This window comes from Muscardinus avellanarius (genome assembly GCF_963383645.1).
Source record: "Muscardinus avellanarius genome assembly, chromosome: 16".
NCBI classification, from domain to species: Eukaryota; Metazoa; Chordata; class Mammalia; order Rodentia; family Gliridae; genus Muscardinus; species Muscardinus avellanarius.
The window spans coordinates 11,445,694-11,466,955 of NC_137802.1; the positions used below are offsets into that span (position 1 = coordinate 11,445,694).

Below are 21,262 nucleotides of genomic sequence, written 5' to 3' on the forward strand. Positions count from 1 at the left end.
GAGGCTCTCAGCAACTTAGTAAGACCAAATAAAATATAAAAAAAATAGGGCTGGGAGTGTAGCCCGGAGGTAGAAAGCCTCTGGGTTCCACCCCCAGTACCACACACACACAAAAAAAGTAGGGCTGGAGGTGTCACTCAAAGGTAGAATGCACCTGGGTTCCATCCACAGTACCACAAAAAAGGAAAAGAAAAAAAAAAGAATAGTGTATATACACTGAGCACTTTTAAAAGACCCTTCGTTGACTTCAGGGACACTCAGGTGGGGCGTGTGCACTGGTCTTTCTGAAAATGTGGCCTTTTCCTCTGTACAATATTTGATCTCATCCTCTCTTTTGCATTCCTGCGAAGACTTGGTTCTCCCCAGAGATAATTCTGCTTCAGAAACACTTTGCCTGGAAGGTGTCATCAAGCCAGACCATGCCCGTTGACCTGGGGCCGGCCCCGGGCCTGCCGCCCTCGCTGGCGAAGACCGAAGACCACCCGTTCTGGGGAGCAGATGCCGCCCCCCGAGGGGAGCTCTCCAGCCCCGAGACTGCACGCCAGCTCTTCCGGCAGTTCCGTTACCAGGTGCTGTCCGGGCCCCACGAGACCCTGCGACAGCTGCGGAAGCTCTGTTTCCAGTGGCTCCGGCCAGAGGTTCACACCAAGGAGCAGATCTTGGAAATCCTCATGTTGGAGCAGTTCCTGACCATCCTCCCTGGGGAGATACAGATGTGGGTGCGGAGGCAGTGTCCCGGCAGCGGAGAGGAGGCTGTGACCCTCGTGGAGAGCCTGCGCGGAGATCCCCGCAGGCTCTGGCAATGGGTAAGCAGGGCGTGTTGTCTGCCTGCAGCTGCGGGCTCCCCTGGAGCACGCAGGGGTGTTGGCTTACTTCTGTTATCACTTATTTAATTTCTGTGTTCATTTATTCATTGGTAGTACAGATTGAACTCAGGGACATTCTACTTCTGAACTAGACCCTCAGTGCTTTTTATTTTATGTATGTATGTATGTATGTATGTATGTATGTATGTATTTATTTATTTATTCTTGGTGGTACTGGGGGTGGAACCCAGAGGCTTTCTACCTCTGGGCTATACTCCCAGACCTTTTTTATATTTTATTTGGAAACAGGGTCTCATTAAGTTGCTGAGAGCCTCACTAAGTAGCTGAGGCTGGCTTCAAACCTGTGCGATCCTCCTGTCTCAGCCTCCCAAGTGCAGGGATTACAAGCGTGCACCACCACGCCCGGCTTTATTTATTTATTTATGGCACTAGGGATTGAACCCAGGGACATTCTACCTCCAAGCTATATCCCCAGCCTTATTTTTAAATTATTATTATTATTATTATTATTATTATTATTATTATTATTATTTTGGTGGTACTGGGGTTCCTGGAAACCCTTCTGCCTCTGGGCTACACTCCCAGACCTATTTTATACTTTTATTTGGAAACAGGATCTCTTAATTAAGCCAGCAAGGCTGGCTTTGAACCTGCACCATCTTCCTGTCTTCGCCTCCCAAGCGCGGGGATTACGAGCGTGTGCCACCACCCCCGGCTTATTCTTTATTTTGAAACAGGGTCTCACTAAGTTGCAGAGGGCCTCACTAAGTAGCTGAGGCTGTGTGCGAACCGTGATACTCCTGTCTCAGCCTCCCAAGTACTGGGATTACAAGCGTTGCGCCACCACGCCCAGCTTATTTATTATTTTATTTTATTTATTTATTTTTGTGGCACTAGGGATTCTACCTCAGAGCTACATCCCCAGCCCTATTTTATTTTTATTTTGAGACAGGGTCTCAGTAGGTTGATGAAAGTCTATTTATTTATTTATTTATTTATTTATTTATTTATTTATTTGTGGTGCTGGGGATGGAACCCAGGGGCATTCTACCTACGAGCTGCACCCCTAGCCCGATTTTTTATCTTTATTTTGAAACAGGGTCCCACTAAGTTGCAGAGGGCCTTACTAAGTTGCTGAGGCTGGCCAGGAATCTGGGAACCTCCTGTCTCAGCCTCCCACATGCTGGGATTACAGGAGTACAACACACCCAGCTAAGACATTTCTTTCATTCCGGTCACATAGGAGGTTACAAGGGTTACCTAGAACTCTGTGCCAGGAACGTCCTCGAACTTGTGATCCTCCTGTCTCAACCCCCCAAGTACTCGGATTATAGGCATGCACCACAATACCCGGTTGAATGGTATGTTCAGGTCTCAGCTTTTGGTGTCTTTTGGGGACATTTTATTTTATTATTTATTTATTTATATATATATTTTTGGTGGTACTGGGGGTGGTACCCAGAGGCTTTCTACCTCCGGTCTATGCTCCCAGACCTATTTTCTATTTTATTTGGAAACAGGGTCTCACTAAATTGCTTGAGAGCCTCACTCAGTAGCTGAGGCTGGTTTCGAACCTACGCGATCCTCCTGTCTCAGCCTTCCAAACGCGGGGATTACAAGCGTGCGTCACCACGCCCGGCTTTTTGGGGACATTTTAACTGGTTCCTACTGGACTAAAAATAAAAGTTGATTTTTTGTTTGTTTGGTTTTTTGCTGCCTGCCCATGAAAACTCTCTTGTGGTTTGTTCCAGATGGCTAGCTCCGTATCCTTCTGAAATCCCGACTGTGCATCCTTAATTTAGTACTGTCTGTTCTCTAGATCAGCATCCAAGTCCTAGGACAGGAAGTCCTATCAGAGAAGAAGGAATCTCCAAGCTGCCAAGTGGGTGAAGCAGAGCCCGGTCTCGCAGCGGCCGCTCAGGAGTTGGGACCTCAAGATTCACCCTCAGGGCCCCCAGAGCTACTGAGTCACCTGGTGAAAGAGGAATCCGACCTGGAACCAGAACCAGGTGCAGGGTGCTTCTTCAGGGCAGTGCGTGGTGCTCCATGGGGGAAATTTGGGGATGTGGTTGGGCTCGAGTGTGAGTTGAAATGATATGGTATCCCTGTGAAATTTGGAAACAGAGCCAGGCATGGTGGCATACACTTGTAATCCTAGTACTTGGGAGGCTGAGATAGGAGGATCACAGGTTCCCAGCCAGCCTCAGCAGCTTTCCTCAACGTAGTGAGACCCTGTACAAAATAAAAAGTAAAATAAGGCTAGGGGTAATGCTCAGAGGTAGAATGCCCCTGGGTTCAATCCCCAATACCACCAAAAAAAAAAAAAAAAAAAGAAAGAAAAAGAAATTTGAAACAGGATAGGTTAGGCCTACGAGAACCACTTTGACGTAGAGATTCAAAGTCTGTATTTTATTTTTCTTATTTTTTATTTTTTTGTGGGTCTGGGGATGGAACCCAGGGGCATTCGACCTCCGAGCTTACACTCCCTGCCCTATATTTTAGTCTTTATTTTGAAACGGGGTCTCACTGAGTTGCAGAGGGCCTCACTAAGTAGCTGAGGCTATCTGCGAACCCTGATCCTCCGGTCTCAGCCTCCCAAATACTGGGATTACAAGCGTGCGCCACCACACCCGGCTTAAAGTCTGTATTTTAAACCACATTATGACAGCCAGGCGTGGCGGCACAGGCTTGTAATTCCTGCAGCTTGAGAGGCTGAGACAGGAGGCTCGCACAGGTTCGAAGCCAGCCTCAGCTACTTAGGCTCTCAGCAACTTAGTGAGACCCTGTTTCCAAATAAAATAGAAAATAGGTCTGGGAGTATAGCTTGTAGGTAGAAAGCCTCTGGGTTCCACCCCCAGTACCACCAAAATAATAAATAAATAAATAAATAAATAAATAATAAAAATTAAACCATATTGTAACTAGTACAGTTCATTTGGATTTTGGTTCTGAGGAGGGAGGTGGGAGAAAATGAACGAGACGAGGAGTTTGGAGGGAGTTGGAGTGTGCTGGGGGGTAAATACAAGCCTTGAAATTCAGGTGACCAAACAGATCACTTGAATTTGTGGAAGCTTCTCTCTGCTCTGAGGAGTGGTTAAGGAACACATCTAGATGCTGAAAACTTTCTTTGCCCACTGCAGCCCTGAATGCCCCCCAGCTTCCCACCCGACCTGAGGAGAGGCTCATCAGAGACCAGGACTTGGAAGCTGCCCTGCTCCCGGCCGCGCCTCAGGTGAGCTGGGTTCCCGCTTCCCTTGCCCTCAGCCGGGCTTTGAGGGTCATCAGTGGCAATGGGATTGAGCCTAGGAGCCCTGTACCGCCGAACTACACCCCTTAGCCCTTTATGCACTGTATTTTGAAAAAGGGTCACACTAAGTGGCTGAGGGCCTCACTAAATTGCTAAGACTGGCCTCAAACCCATGATCCTTCCGTCTCGGCCTCCTGAGCATTTTGAGCCCCTTTTTTAAGTAAAATAAGGGTTATTGGAACACATGGACTGTGATACCATAACAGCAGATATTACAGCTGAGCTGACTAGTAAGTGACTGATTGGTGGGTGGCATATACAGTGTGGACACGCTGGGCCAGGGATTCGTACGCTGTGAGAGGTTCCACCATGCTACTCAGAATGGGGCTCAATTTAAAACTTACGATTGTGAATTTCTGAAATTTTCTATTTAATCTTTTTAGGGCCTGGTTAGCTGTGGGTGATAGGATCTCTGAAAAATGAAACTTGAATCAGGGACTACTATTTAGCACCAGAGAAGCCTTTAATCTAGGACTAATATATCCCCACTATGATATAATACTCTTGTTAGTATTTTGTCTTTTTTTTTTTTGTGGTGTTGGGGATTGAACCCAGAGATATTATACATCCGAGCTACATGCGTAACTCTATTTATTTATTTATTTATTTTGGTGGTACTGGGGGTGGAATCCAGAGGCTTTCTACCTCCGGGCTATATTCCCAGACCTTTTTTATATTTTATTTGGAAACAGGGTCTCACTAAGTTGCTGAGAGCCTCACTAAGTAGCTGAGGCTGGCTTCGAACCGGTGCGATCCTCCTGTCTCAGCCTCCCAAGCACGGGGATTACAAGCGTGTGCCACCACTCCCGGCTCTTTATTTATTTATTTGAATCAGGGTCTAACTAAGTTGTTGACAGCCTCACTAAGTTGCCGAGGCTGGCTTTGAACCTGTGATCCTCCTTTCTCATTAACCAGTAGAGTATACAGACATTAACCATTACCTGTTCTGCATTGCTTAAACACTGAGAATACGCAACAGCTTCAATTTATTATTGACGTGTGTGTCAATAATTTTGACACACAATGTCATTGTGTGTCAAACTCAATATTATTGAGTTTGTGTGTGTCTGTGTGTGTCCGTGTCTACTCTCTCCATTTAGCTGGTAAGTGATTACTAACCTCTCAAACAGACATCATCCCTACCTAATCTCAGTACACCTTCCCCAAACCAACTTTAGTTTAAAACTTGCTCCAGAAAGACCCTGAGGTTTGATGGGATCCTTTGAAAGCAAAGGGAATTTTTAAATATAGTTACTTCTAGTCTCTTCTGTGACTTAAGAGTTTCATGACGACATGTCGGAGTAATGAAATTATCTCACCATCAGCACACAGTCGTCCTTTGCTAAGCCACGGTTGAGTCGGACCCTCACCTAGACGGGAGCAGTGGTTGCATTTGGTGTATTCCCGTGACGTCAAGCGTACAGGGAAAGGACCACGGCTCCTCGTACAAGCCAGGCGTGGTGATATCTTGTCAACCCACAAGATGGTGCCCTTTTCACACAAAAGCAGAGATGACTGGAAGTTGGGCTTTCCCCTTCTCCGCGAATGTGAGCACTGAGCAGGCTGGCTGCCGCCGCTGGTCTCTCATCAGCAGTGAGCGCTCTCATGGAAATTTCTGCACCTTCTTGGCAGTTTCTTGAGTGAGTGTGTGGCTGTAAGGTAGAGACACTGTTCAGAAGCTCCTGGACCAACTTTTCTGGCTTTTGAACGAGCTGCTATGGCCCTGGTGGGCTTGGGGGCACGCACACGTTGCCCTGTGCTGTTTACAGTAAGGATCCTCTGGTGCCCATGCACGGGGCCCTGTATCCAGCCAGCCAGGCATCCTCTCCGACGCTCCTGGGTTGGCGTCCCCGCAGTCAGGATCTATGTTGTGACCACCGAGACGGAGGACTCCTGTCCCCAGCGGCATTTGTTCAGGCTGGGTATTTTCAGGAGGTTGTTAAAATAGCCCCACTCAGAGAGTACCAACAAAATGAACTCCTAGTCGCGCCTACTTTAAAACTTAAAAATTTTAGCCGGGCATGGTGGCGCACGCTTGTAATCCCCGCGCTTGGGAGGCAGAGACAGGAGGATCGCGCAGGTTCGAAGCCAGCCGTGAGCGCTGGCTTAGGAGACCCTGTTTCCAAAGAAAAATGTAAAAATAGGTCTGGGAGTGTAGCCCGGAGGTAGCAGGGCTTCCAGGAACCCCAGTACCATCAAAAACAAAACAAAACAAAAAAAAAACCTTTAAAATTTTACATAGAAATTCAAATAAAAAATGCAGTTCTAGTTAATAGTGGATGTCTAGTGGAGACCACGTTTCAGTTTCTCGTCCATCTCCACACTAAGAAATTAACTCCCCACATACTTTGGGCTTAGGACCTGCAAATTCAGCACTTCTCTGTCCCCGTCTTTCTGGGCCATGTTCACCTCTGTTTGGTGCACTAGGGGGCAGACTTGATCCTGGACGGAGGATGCCGTCCCAGAGTGGTATATTTTATGCTATAGGATGACGACCTCATAATTTCCTGTTCTACTTCTGCTTCCCAGCTATTTACAACATAATTCATGGCTGTGACCTGGGGGGAAGGTCCCCTGAAAGTTCCCGTAGTTCTCTCTGCAGAGCCTTGGGGTGAATCTGGCAGTACTTCTAGCCATAGTTGTCAGTTGTCCCGGGTTCCGCCTCCTGTTCCCGCTGCGAGATCACGTGGGGGAGGGACCCAGCTTATCAGAGTGCTTTAGTAGAGGCTCCTTACTGTTTTCCATGTGATCTCCACTCTTAAATAATGCAACTTAGCTGGGCGTGGCGGCACAAGTTTTTAATTCCAGGGCTTGGGAGGCTGAGACAGGAGGATCTCACAGGTTCGAAGCCAGCCTCAGCTACCTAGTGAGGCTCTCAGCAACTTAGTGAGACCCTGTTTCCAAATAAAGTAGAAAATAGGTCTAAGAGTATGGCCCGGAGGTAGAAAATCCCCTGGGTTCCACCCCCAGTACCACACACACACAGACACAACTTAAAAAATTATTCAGAACTTGCACTGTGTGTTCTAACCAGTGCAAGACATACTACCGTAAGGGAGTGTCATTCATTTAGCCCTGGGCCTCTTTGTTCCTTAACCTGCTCTCCTGTGAGTTCTTAGATCAGCTGATGGCCAGGATCCTAACTCATTTGGCTTACTGCCTCCTTTTCAGGGGAGAAAAAAAAAAAGCACCCGGTACCCTTCAAGAACTCCACCTTCTTTAAAGATCAAACAGGAAAATGTCCTGGCAAATTTGTGTTGTTTTGTGTATCAGTATTTCCTTCCAGTACCCCCAGGGGGCAGAGTCGCCCATTTTGGGACCTGCCCCTCTGCTTTCCTGCAGGTGGGGAGGGCGGGCGCTTTCCTTGGAGTGACTGTTAACTTTCTTCCCAGGAGCAGTGGAGGCACCTGGACTCCAGTCAAAAGGAGCAGTACTGGGATCTCATGCTGGAGACCTATGGGAAAATGGTCTCGGGAGGTGAGCGCATGAGAGTGGGCTTGGCAGAAGGAGGTGGAGCAGCCCCAAAACTCTCGGGCGTTTTCTGTGCACGCAGAGTGACATCGCTCAAACTCAAGTTCTATGGGTAAAAGATCATTAGAGACATGGGAACCAGGCTCTGAGTTGCAGAGGGCAGAGCTGTGATAAGACTTTCTTTGTATTGAAGCTGAGCTTGGACTGCGGGTTCAAGGCCAGCCTCAGCAACCCAGCGAGACCCTGTTTCCAAAAAAAAAAAAAAAAAAAAAAGCCGGGCGTGGTGGCGCACGCTTGTCATCCCAGCATTCGGGAGGCTGAGACAGGAGGATCGCGGTTCATGGACAGCCTCAGCTACTTAGTGAGGCCCTCTGCAACTCAGTGAGATCTTGTTTCAAAATAAAAAATAAAAAAATTGGTCTGGGGGTGTAGCTCGGAGGTAGAATGCTTCTGGGTTCCATCCTCAATACCGCAAAAAAAAAAAAAAAAAAAAAAGCTGAAGGTAGAACGTAGAATGCCTTTGGGTTCAGTCTCCAATACCAAAATAAGAATGTATTGTGGGGTGCCAGGAAGTGCATTACATACAGTAGCATCTTTAATTTACAAAGCAGGTGATGCTCTTCTCCCTTAAGGATGGTAGTTGGGAGTGGTACCCTAAAATGTGCTCACTGTTACGTAGTGCCTAAGTGCCAAGTTAGGATGGAACTCAGTTGTCTAGGCTCTTTCCTACTAAATCACTGTGGCTCAAAATAACCACTAGTGGGGGCCCCATAATGACCCTTTCACTAGCCTGATGGTGGTCTACAGGCCCCTCTGGTCACCTGTCCACCTGTTCAGATTCTTTGTGTAAGCCGGGTGTGGTGGCGCACGCCTGTAATCCCCGCGCTTGGGAGGCTGAGACAGGAGGTTCGCACAGGTTCGAAGCCAGCCTCAGCTACTAAGTGAGGCTCTCAGCAACTTAGTGAGACCCTGTTTCCAAATAAAATAGAATATAGGTCTGGGAGTATAGCCCGGAGGTAGAAAGCCTCTGGGTTCCACCCCCAGTACCACCAAAAAAAAAAAAAAAAAAATCCAGATTCTGTGTGTGTGTGTGTGTGTGTGTGTGTGTGTGTGTGTGTGTGTGTTGTGGTATTCATATTTGAACCCAGGAGCATTCCACCTCTGAGCTCCACCCTCCCCGCCCCCCAGGCCCCTATTTTGTGTGTATGAAGTTGCCGGGGATTGAACCCAGAGGCATTCTGTCTCCGAGCTGCACCTCCAGTCTTAATTTATTTGACTTATTTTGAAATGCTCTTGCTAGGTAACAGAGTCTCACTCAGTGGCTGAGGCTGGCCTCACACCTGTAATCCTACCTCAGCCTCCGGTGTGCCCCACCGTGCCTGCCCGGCCAGATTCTTGTCTGTCTGGCTTTCACCGTAAGTCCTAGCAAGCTGGGTTCTCAGATGCGTTTCCCAAGCCGCCTGCAGAGGCTTCGCGTTTGCCCTCATGCTTGTTCCGTGGAGTGACACGCCCGAGCTCCCAGACGTGCCACCCGTCTAAACACCTGTCCTCTTCTCTCTCTGCAGCGGGCAGCTCCAAACCTGAGCTGACTGACCCGGCGGGACACAGGGAAGAGCTGGCAGGCCTGCCCTTCCGTGTCGGTGAGGAGATCCCTCGACCGCCCTGCGCGGGGCAGGGAGTGGTCATTGTCTGGCCTTTCCTGACTTACGCCGTTAAGTTGGGCGCAGTGGCGGGGGCATGAGGACTGGTTTCTTTGCACTGGTCACAGCCAGCTTATCGGGTCTGTCTGCTTCGATGCCACACCTGGGTCTCCTTGTCTCTGGCTGTAGGGCTGTTGGCAGATCTTAACCACGAAAGGAAACCCACGTATCGGATCTGTGGACTTCATTCTTGTCTCTTGCAATAGCTTTCTTCCTCAGAGAGAATTAAGGTTTGCATAGATTGAGATGTATACCAATACAGATAGCATTCTGCGACCAAAAAAAAAATATATATATATATATGATGTGCACAGCTGTTATTACCATCTCTAGCAAGTAACTTAAGTAACTAGACTTGTCTTTTTTTTGTGTGTGTGTGTGTGTGTGATACTGGGAGTGGAAACCAGGGGCTTTATCTACCTCCGGGCTATACTTCCAAGATCTATTTTATACTTTATTTGGAAACAGGGTCTCACTAAGTTGCTGAGAGCCTCACTAAGTACCTGAGGCTGGCTTCGAACCTCTGCGATCCTCCTGTCACAGCCTCCCAAGTGCGGGGATTACAAGCGTGTGCCACCACGCCCGGCTCAACTAGACCTTTCTTATTCTGGTTATGGTGAATAGTAATCACCCAGCCTCAGCAAAATCGAACAAGCAGAAAAACATGTTTTATTATTTTCATGCACTTTTTTTTTTTTTTTTAGATACTACGGATTGAACCCAGGGGCATTCGACCTCTAAGCTATACCCCCAGCCCAGTTTTTTTTTAGTTCTTGATTTGGAAACAGCATCTCACTAAGCTGCAGAGGGCCTCACTAAGTAGCCAAGGCTGGCTGTGAAGCCGGATCCTCCTGTTTCAGCCTCCCAAGTAGTGGGATTGCAAGCGTGCACCACCACGCCTGGCTCTCCATGCACGTAACATTCACTAAATACCAGTATCAACAAATATTTCATATACATCATAGATTTTTAAGAATGGTAGCCGGGCGTGGTGGCACACGCTTGTAATCCCAGCATTTGGGAGGCTGAGACCGGAGGATCGCGGTTCGCGGACAGCCTCAGCTACTTAGTGAGGCCCTTTGTGAGACCCTGTTTCAAAATAAAGTATTAAAAAACAGGGCAGGGGGCATAGCTTGGAGGTCAGATGCCTCTGGGTTCTACCCCCAGACCTGTTTAAAAAAAAAAAAAAAAGAATGGTAAAGAAGAAATGTAGAAATGTGGATTTATTCTGTTAAATAGCAGTCTCTGCTTTTTATATTCTTTTAAAAACATGGCAGTTATGTAAAACCCTGGTTTTGATTTTTGTTTTTAGTACTGGGGAGTAGACCCAGGGGTGTTCTACCTTCAGAAACACCTCTAGGCCCCCTTTTTTTGTACTGGGGTTTAACCCAGGGACATTCTACCCCGGAGCTATACCCCAAGCCCTTATCTTTATTCTGAAACAAGGTCTCACTAAATTGCTGAGGGTCTGGCTAGGTTGCTGAGGTTGGCCTCTGATCTGTGGTCCTCCTGTCTCAGCTTCCTAAGTGCTGGGATTATAGGCATACTCTACCATGCCTCTGCAGCACTTTCTATTTTTTATTTTTATTTTTTTTTTGTGGTGCTGGAAATTGAACTCGGGGACATTCTCTCTCCGAGCCACACACCCCAGCCAGATATTATTTCTTTATTTGGAAACAAGGTCTCACTAAATTGCTGAGGCTGGTCATGAACATACATTTCTTCTGTTTCAGCCTCCCAAGTACTGGGATTACACACATGTGCCACCACACCTGGCTTTTTTCTTTCTTTTTTTCTTTTTAAACAGGATCTTGCTAAGTTTCTGAGCATCTCTAAATTGCCGAGGCTGGTCTTGAATCTGCTATCCTCCCATTTCAGCCTCCCAAATAGTGGGATTATAGGCTTGTGCCACCACGCCCAGAAGCAAAAATGATTCTTTCTTTCATTCCTTAATATTTATTTATTTTTTGGGGGGGCACTGGGAATTAAGCCCAGGGGCATTCTACTCCTGAGCTACACCCTTAGCCCTATTTTATTTTTTATTTTCAAACAGGGTCTCACTAGGTTGATGAGAGCCTCACTACTTGCTGAGGCTGCCCGTGAGCCTGCAATGCTCCTGTCTCAGCCTCCCAAGTACTAGGATTACAGGCGTGCACCACCGCGTTCAGCTAAAATGATTCTTAATTTCTTATCTGGTCTCAGGCATGATGGCACATGGCTATAATCCCAGTACTTGGGAGGCTAAGATCACAGGTTCGAGGCCATCCACAGAAATTTTGTGAGATTCTATTTCAAAATAAAAAGGGCTGGGGGTATAGCTTGGAGCTAGATGACCTCTGGGTTTAATCCCCAGTACCAAAACACCAGAACCCAAATAATCCCCAGCAACATGGACATGGTGGCACATGCTTGTAATCCCAGTACTTGGGAGGCTGAGATAGGAGGATTACATGTTCAGGACCAGCCTCAGCAATTTAGTGAGAGCTTGTTTCCAAATTAAAAAAATAAAATCATTTTTATTTGGAAAATACAGTTTTCTGGGGGTGTGGGGTGGAGGTAGAATGTCCCCCGAGTTAATCCCCAGCACCACAAAATAAAATAAATAAATAAATAAAAAGAGCCGGAGAAATAGATACATAAAAATATCCCAAACAAAATCAGGATAACTAAACTGGTGAAAAATGTTTTTTTTTTATGAACATGACCGATAAATGATATCCCATATTATTTTTCTTAATACAGAAAAAGTTAAATCAAGTTGATAAAAAAAAAAAAAAAAAGACTTTCCCGGTAAAAAATGGACAGCGGTCTTGGAAAATAAAAAAGTAGGTCAAAAATGTGAGGAAACGTTCATCCTTTCATAAGTAGGAATTTAGAACTTAAAATAATGAAAGCCCATCTTTCAGTTCTCAGTGGCATCTATTTAAAAAGCAGCGAATACGTAAGTATTTATTCACCTCGCCTCTGCCCTTCTTTCACATACAGAGGATGGCAGAGCCGCCCTGGAAACTGGGTTGCCGGTAGGTGTCAGGAGCCCTTAGTACTCACGCCCCTTGACACAGTTATTCCGCTTTGAGGAATGCCTTCAAGGTATTGATAGGAAACATAAGAAGAACAGTTATCACAGCGTTACTTATAGCAGCAGAATCACAGTAAACATCGGTTTCCACAGTAAGAGGATGCTAAAATACGGTACGTGTTTATTTTGATACCTTCCTGATGGCTCATCACTCCGGCCTTTAGGTCATTATTTATAAAGGCTTTTTTTTTTTGTGTGTGTGGTACTGGGAATGGAACCCAGGGGCCTTCTACCTCCAGGCTACACTCCCAGACCTATTTTATATTTTATTTGGAAACAGGGTCTCTTAAACCAGCTGAGGCTGGCTTCAAACCTGCGCGATCCTCCTGTCTCAGCCTCCCAAGTGCTGGGATTACAAGTGTGTGCCACCACGCCCGGCTTAAAGCCTTTTTTTTTTTTAAAGATGGAGATGATTCCTTTGCCATTCGAGCTGGGCTGGGCGTGTTCTAATGTTTAACAGTTGTTGATCCCCCCTTCCCAGTAGATGCCTAGGTCCCTGGCAGGTGATTGGAAGGACTTGGGTCTTTGAAAGAGAAAGGTAAAGAGCATCTCTTAAAAACTGTGTTGTCAGGCATGGTGGTGCACGCTTGTAATCCCAGTGCTCGGAGGCTGAGACAGGAGGATCGCAGGTTCGCAGCCAGCCTCAGCTACTTAGTAAGGCCTCTGCAACTTAGTGAGACCCTGTTTCAAAAATAAAAAGAATAAGAAAAAATAGAGCTGGGGTAATAGCTTGGAGGTAGAATGCCTCTGGGTTCATTCCCCAGTATCTCAAAAAAAAAAATAAGTGAATTTTTTTTTTTTGTGTGTGTGTGTGTGGTACTAAGGATTGAACCCAGGGGCATTTTATCTCTGCACTACACCCCTAGCCGTATTTTATTTTATTTTTTTATTTATATTTATTTATTTATATTTGGTGGTACTGGGGTTCCTGGATGCCCTTCTACCTCCAGGCTACACTCCCAGACCTATTTTTTTACATTTTTATTTGGAAACAGGGTCTCCTAAGCCAGCGTGGCTGGCTTCGAACCTACGCGATCCTCCTGTCTCCGCCTCCCAAGCGTGGGGATTACAAGCGTGCACCACCATGCCCCGGCTTGTTTTATTTTATTTTTATTTTGAAATAGGTGTCAGGTTAACTCGAACCTATGATATTCCTGTCTAAGCCTCCCAAAGACTGGGATTTACAGGCATGTACTGTGGAGATTCCTCCCCGGCACTTGGGAGGGAGAGAACTGAATTAACGACTCGGACAATTGACTCCTCTCCTGCAACTGACAAAATTTATTCTCTAAAACTAAGTTTTTTATACCCTTCTCCAGTTTGGTTAATTATCAAATCCTCACTTGGGAAAGAGTAAATACCAAAATACAATGGGGGATAGATTGTTAAGATACAATCATAAGCAAGACAAAAAGACTTCCTGAGACATTATAGGACTTGTGATTAAGATCAGCCCCCTGCCCTCACCGGTGGGCCTTAGAGGGCAAATTCGGAACAGGACAGGAGTCATACCCAGCGTTTTTGGAGGATCTGACCTTTCCTAGAATCTCCTTTAACTCTTTCAGAACCTTTCGTTCCTCAGGCTTCGTCATCCGTCAGTGTACCACCACTCCCAGCTAGCCTCTTTAGATCTGTAAGGATAAAGTTATAAAAGTTGAGAATAAATCCTACCATCAAAATAAAAATCTTAGCCATAGGCATCATTAAGTAGTAAATCATCAGCTGGGTGTGGTGGTGCATGCCTACAAATCTCAGGACTTGGAGGCTGAGACAGGAGGATTACAGAATTCAAGGCCAGCTTTAGTAACTTAGTAAGACCCTCAGGAACTCAGGAACTTAGCAAGACCCTGTTTCAAAATTAAAAAAAAAAAAAAAAAAAAATATATATATATATATATATATATATATATATATATATATATATATATATATATATATATATATATATATATATGGGCTGGGGGTGTAGCTTGGAGGTAAAATGCCCTTGGTTCAATCCCCTGTCCAAAAAAAAAGTAAAAAGTAAATAGGTTGGGCATGGTGTCACATCCTTGTAATCCCAGCATTTGGGAGGCTGAGACCAGAGGATCGCTGTTTGCAGACAGCCTCAGCTACTTAGTGAGGTTCTTTGCAACTCAGTGAGACCCTGTTTCAAAATAAAGAATAAAAAAAAAAAAATAGTGCCGGGGGTATAGTTTGGAGGCAGGATGCCCCTGGGTTTCATCCCCAGTACCACAAAAAGAAAGCAAATAATCAGTCTAAATTATGAGAAAATATATAACTGCTTTGTGAGTTAATAAAGCACGTGTGACTGGGTGCAGTGGCCCACAACCTGTGGTTTCAGCTCGGCAGGAGGCTAAGTCAGGAGCTGGAGGCCAGCCTGGCAGCATAGTGAGACCCCACCTCTAAAATAAATAAATAAAAGATAAAATCCACGTAAATGCTGGAACCAAGCAGAGACCAAAGAGATTCATTTTTAGGTTATAGTTCCGATGCATGGCACCCACAGTCAAATGACACGTGAATACATTTAATGAATTTTGGGGTTGCTGGTGATTGGGAGACCGTGTTAAACTGACCAATCTCACTGTTCACAATCCTACATAGATAATATGATACCAACATTTTGTTGTTGTTTGCGGTCCTGGGGATTGAACCTGGGGACATTCTACCTCTGAGCCTCCCCCCCCCCCGCCACCCCGCTTTTATTTTATTTTTTATTCTTCAGTTTGAAACACGATTCTTCAGCTGGTCTCACTAAGTCCCAGAGGGCCTCACTAAGTAGCTGAGCCTGACCGAGAACCCGTGACCCTCCTATCTCAGCCTCCCAAGTACTGGGATTGCAAGCGTGCACCACTACACCAAGCATGCTATCGATTATATCTGAAATAGCATATACAGATAGGTTAATTTAAAAAAAAAAAACCTGGAATTATATGCTCATTATGTCTGATAGGCCTGTTGAGGTTGATAATGGTCTTCTTGTATTAGTATACTTTTTTTTTTTTTTTGGTGGTACTGGGAATGGAACCCTTCTAATTCCGGGCTACACTCCCAGACCTATTTTATATTTTTATTTGGAAACAGGGTCTCCTAAGCCAGCGCAGTGGCTGGCTTCGAACCTGCGCGATCCTCCTGTTTCCCGCCTCCCAAGCGCGGGGATTACAAGCGTGCGCCACCACGCCCGGCTAGTATACTTTTTTCTCTTTTCAAATTTCTTTTTGTGATCATATTTCTCTTATATAGAATCAGATAAAAATGGAGCATTTAAAAAAGTACTGCCCACCCGTACCGTACTTATTTTTCCTGGCCCCTAAGAAGTGTGTGCTAGAAGCCGGGCGTGGTGGGCACGCTTGTAATCCCAGCATTCGGGAGGCTGAGACCTGAGGATCGCGGTTTGCGGCCAGCCTCAGCTACTTAGCGAGGCCCTCCGCAACTTAGTGAGACCCTGTTTCAAAATAAAGAATAAAAAATAGGGCAGGGGGTGTAGCTCGGAGGTCGAATGCTCTAGGGTCCCATCTCCAGACCTGCAAAAAAGCAAAGGAGAAGTGCGTGCTGCTCACTCATGGGGGGTCAGGAAAGCCCCCTCCTGTGCTGTCCAGAAGTCCTCAGCTCCGAGTGGGCGGAGCCGCCTGGCCTTGAATCCAGAGTGTCCAGGCTGGGTGCTCGTTTTCCCCCCACTCAGGGATGCTCTCTTAGTGAAAGGATGTGTTCCGATGACGTCTTCTTTGACAGGTGGGTTAGAAAGCGGGACATAACACTGAGCCTCTTCAAGCCTTCTTTCTCCTTTCAGGAGACAGACAGGAGAACGACAAAGAAAACCTAAACCTGGAAAACCACAGGGCCCAGGAGCCTCTGGATGGCTCTTGCCCAGCCTGGGGCGAGGGCCCTCCTCGGGCCGCCTGCAGGGGCTCCTTCGGTGAGGATGAGCCAGGACCCTTCGGGGAAGGAGGAGGCCCGCCCGAGGTCGCAGAGAGCCTTCAGCATGGGGGCGCTGGGGCACAGCCGTCTCCTCAGGAGAGGAGTCCTGGGAAACAGCTAGGCCAGTGTCCGCCCAATCCTCCCCCAGTGGAACTGTCCGCGGCGTGGCTGGAGGCGAAGAGAGAGGCCCCCCAGAAGGGGCAGCCCAGAGCCCCCATGGCCCAGAAACTCCCCACCTGCAGGGAGTGTGGAAAAACTTTTTACAGGAACTCACAGCTTGTGTTTCACCAAAGAACTCACACCGGAGAGACATACTTCCAGTGCCCCGTCTGCAAAAAAGCCTTTCTGCGGAGCTCGGACTTCGTGAAGCACCAGAGGACGCACACGGGAGAGAAGCCCTGCAAGTGCGACTTCTGCGGGAAGGGCTTCAGCGACTTCTCGGGCTTGCGCCACCACGAGAAGATCCACACGGGGGAGAAGCCCTACAAGTGTCCCATCTGCGAGAAGAGCTTCATTCAGAGGTCCAACTTCAACAGACACCAGCGGGTGCACACCGGGGAGAAGCCTTACAGATGCTCCCACTGCGGCAAAAGCTTCAGCTGGAGCTCCAGCCTCGACAAGCACCAGCGGTCCCACCTGGGGAAGAAGCCCTTCCAGTAGCCCCTGCCTGTCCCCCGCCCCGTCGAGACGCCTCCCCTGGAGGAGCCGCACCCCTAAGCACGTCCGTGCTCCCCTCTCTGCACGGATAGGAGGGGAGAGGACCTGGATGACGTCTGGGTTGGAACTCTGTCGGCTTCAGGGTTCAGTTTTGTTGTGTGGCTGAGTTTTCTCCTGCGTCAGGAAAAAGAAGTGTGTGTGTGTGTGTGTGTGTGTGTGTGTGTGTGTGTGTGAGAGAGAGAGAGAGAGAGAGAGAGACAGACAGACAGACAGACAGACACTGGGAATTGAACCCAGGGGCATTCTTTGGAGCTACACCTCCAGCCCTATTTTATTTTAATTTAATTTTTCTATTTTGGTACTGAGGATTCAACGCAGAGGCATTCTGCCTCTGAGCTATTCCCCCCCAGCCCTATTTTATCTTTTTTTTTTTTTTTTTTTTTTGGTGGTACTGGGGTACCTGGAAACCTTTCTACTTTCGGGCTCCACTCCCAGACCTCTTTTTATACTTTTAAAATTTGGAAACAGGCTCTCTTAAACCAGCGAGGCCGGCCTCGAACCTGCGCCATCCTCCTGTCTCCGCCTCCCAAGCGCGGGGATTATAAGCGTGCGCTACCACACCTGGCGCTATCTTTTCTTTTCTTTTTTTTTTTTTTTTAATTTTGAAACAGAGTCTCACAAAGTTGCAGAGGGCTTTGCTAGGTTGTAGAGGCTGGCCCTAAAACCTGCGGTCATCCTCCTGTCTCAGCCTCCCAAGTACTGGTGTTAACAGGTGTGCCCTGCCACGCCCAGCTAGAAGGAAGTCATTATTATGTTATCGTTTCAGTCCCTCTCATTTTGGACTCCTTGGGAAGAAGTTTTCACTAACAGATCGGTCTTGGAGGCATTTTCTAGGGAGAGTTTAGCTGGAGTGGCATGGTCACCATTCATCAGAAGAACCTTGAGCCAGTCTTTTAGGACTGGGGTTTTAGCAGGTTTTTTGTTACAGAAAGGGGGCATAGGGCCAGAGAGTCCATATGTGTTTCCATACTAGTGAAAAGTTGTTTGAAATAAATTTTGTTGAGTCACTTCCTATCTTCTTTGAGTGTTGACTACCTCGAAGCTCGTTGTTTTACTCAAAGTCCTAAGTGGAAGCTGGGCTCCAATATTGGCCTCTAAACCCCTCAAGTACATTATGTAGCAGGAGCAGTGATAAGAAAGTGTTAATCTAGAGCTCAGGTTGAGCAGGGCGTGGTGGCGTACGCTTGTAATCCCAGCACTGGGAAGGCTGAGACCGGAAGATCGCGGTTTGCGGACAGCCTCAGCTGCTTAATGAGGCCCTTTGCAACTCAGTGAGACCTGGATTCAAAATAAAGAATAAAAAATAATGCTAGGGGTGTAGCTTGGAGGTTAATTGCCCCTGGGTTCCATCCCCAGACCTGCAAAAATAAATAAATAAATAAATAAATAAATAAAATAGAGCTAAGTTTGAGCCGGGTCTGGTGGTTCACACTTTCAATCCCAGTACCTGGGAGGCTGAGGCAGGAGGATGGCAGGTTTGAGGACAGCCTCAGCAACTTAACGAGACTCAGCAAACCAGGGAGACCATGTTTCTTTTGTTGGTACTGGGGGTAGAACCAGAGGCTTTCCTACCTCCGGGCTATACTCCCAGACCTATTTTATACTTTATTTGGAAACAGGGTCTCACTAAGTTGCCGAGAACCTCACTCAGTAGCTGAGGCTGACGTGGAACATGCGCGATCCTCCTGTCTCAGCCTCCCAAGGGCTGGGATTACAAGCGTGCGCCACCACGCCCGGCTTGAGACCATGCTTCAAAACAAAAAAAGGAAAAAAAGGGCTGGGGGTGTGACTCGAAGGCAGAATGCCCTGGGTTCAATCCCCAATACCCAAACCAAAAAGCTCAGCACGTGAGATCCTGGCCAGTGCTGGGCGCGCCTGTAGCCTCAGCTAAGTCTGACCCTGGTATCCCTCTTTGGAACTTCTCTGGCACTTAATCCAAACTTTTTCCCTTTTCCCTAGCATCCCGCATGGGCTGTATGCTTAAGTGCTATCTGCTCTAAAATTATCTTTACTATCTCATTTTGCCAGTAGGTGTTAGGAAGAAATCCATAATATCGATCCTGCTCTTAATACTGTCCAGAGGTTTATTAACATATATATCTCACCTGTCCGATCATCCTTGTCTTCCAAAGTCGCAGGCCCCCCAGTGTCCTGCGCTCTCGGACAGTGAGACTTCAGTCCTCAGCCGCTTTGGTAGTCTCGAGTGGCTGACTGCCACGTTCTGGGGGAGGCTCGGGAAGGAGGCTGCTAACCCGAAGGCCAGAGCTGGTTCTCAGAGCAGATCAGCCGGCAGCAGGCACTAAACCACGAGATGCTGGCGGACAACGGGAAGTGCTGCTGGAGGGGTGGGGATCCTCTGCCAGGAGACGAGGGAATAATTGGAAGAAAGACTACCTGACTTTCCTTACCAAACATTCTGGCTCACAGAGCTTCCTAGGACATAACCCCAAACTGTGGGGCCCTTTGGGTTTCCAGTAAGAGACACAGGGAAACCGTTTACTTCCAATCTCCCAGCTGTAACCTCCGTAATCACAGGGCTTAGACAAAAACAGACTGAGTAGCCGGACACATGCCTGTAATCTTAGGAGGCTGAGACCAGACGACTGCAGGTTCAGGGCAGCCTCAGCGGTTTAATGAGACCCACGGCAACTTACCCAGACTTCTTTCAAAACAGTAAGATGAACACCCTGTGTGGGGAAGGGATAAGGAAATAGGGACGGAGCCAGGGGAGAAAGCCCACCAAGTGCTGTGTGCATGGGCGTCACTATTGCTGTGATTTGCATTGTGATGTGAGACCAATAAAAGTATATTAAAAAAAAAACAAAACATAAAAGCCGGGTGTGGTGGCACACGCTTGTAATCCCAGCATTTGGGAGGCTGAGACAGGAGAAATGCGGTTTGCGGACAGCCTCAGCTAATATTCAGGCCCTTTGCAACTCAGTGAGACCCTGTTTCAAAATAAAGAATAAGCCGGGCGTGGTGGCGCACGCTTGTAATCCCCGCGCTTTGGAGGCTGAGACAGGAGGACCCCGCAGGTTCGAAGCCAGCCTCAGCAACTTCGTGAGACCCTGTTTCCAAATAAAATAGAAAATAGGTCTGGGAGTATAGCCCGGAAGTAGAAAGCCCCTGGGTTCCACCCCCAGTACCACAAAAAATAAAAAAATAAAAATAAAGAATATAAAATAAGGCTGGGGGTACAGCTCAGAGGTAGAATGCCTCTGGGTTCCATTCCCAGTACCACACATACACACACAAGAAAAGATAAACTGGGACTGGGAGTGTAGTTGGGAGGTAGGATGCCTCTAGGTTCCGTCTTCAGTCACACACACACACACACACACACACACACACACACACACACACACACTTATTGAGTAGATATGTAAATTTTGGTGGTACTGGGGTTCCTGGAAGCCCTTTTACCTCTGGGCTACACTCCCAGACCTATTTATTTATACTTTTTTATTTGGAAACAGGGTCTTTTAAGCCAGCGCGGCTGGCTTCGAACCTGCACGATCCTCCTGTCTCCGCCTCCCAAGTGCGGGGATTACAAGCGTGCGCCACCACGCCTGGCGGTATGTGAATTTTGAAAGATAAGTCTGCACATCCCTTCGCCTCTCCAGGGATCAAGCAAACTGACCAACTCATCAGTTGCTTGTTTCCTGTGTTATTTATTTGAATGCAGCCACACCCACCATTAACATATCATCTAACTGCTTGGGAAATACAGCGGCAGAGTAGTTGGGACAGACCAGTGGTTTGCAGAGCCTCTGATACTATCTGGCTCTTTACAGAAAAATTGGGGCGACTCTTAGACCAGGCTAATGTTTCTCTTAATGTGCATGCAAATTGCCCAGACAGCTATTAAGAAGCCGATCCTGATTTGCGGGCGATGGGGAGAGAGCTGTGTAGCAAGGCCAGGCCCGGGTGTCTGGGACTCATTTCCTTGACCCCTTCATGACCACTTAAGACTCAGCAGACTCTCAAAGCCCGGCCTAGACACAGCTGAAGAGTAAGTAAACGGCTTTATTAGGAAAGCTTCAGCTCTACAGAATCCTACCATAGTTCCTGGACCCAAACCGCAGGTGAGCGTCTCGTGAGTTCCCTAGAGGAATTCCACAGAAGTTGCGTGCTCGTGATTTCATAACGCTCTGGGTGTCCGCGTCGACCCTCACCCACCTGTCAGGGGGCCTCCGGCCCAGCCTCTTTCCCCCGGTTTCCTCCGCGGCTCTGCGGGAGG

The 21,262-nt window shown here is 47.4% G+C and overlaps 1 protein-coding gene across 1 annotated transcript; it reads left to right on the forward strand.

Moving 5' to 3' along the window:
* Window positions 1–419: 419 nt before the first annotated feature.
* ZNF18 (zinc finger protein 18) lies at window positions 420–16,965 on the forward strand (the record flags this gene model as incomplete). Its single annotated transcript, XM_080713940.1, has 8 exons — window positions 420–806; window positions 2,647–2,836; window positions 3,968–4,059; window positions 7,527–7,611; window positions 9,171–9,316; window positions 12,368–12,497; window positions 13,967–13,978; window positions 16,178–16,965. The coding sequence occupies 8 exons, from the start codon at window positions 420–422 to the stop codon at window positions 16,963–16,965; spliced, it is 1,830 nt and encodes a 609-aa protein (XP_080570066.1).
* Window positions 16,966–21,262: the final 4,297 nt, after the last annotated feature.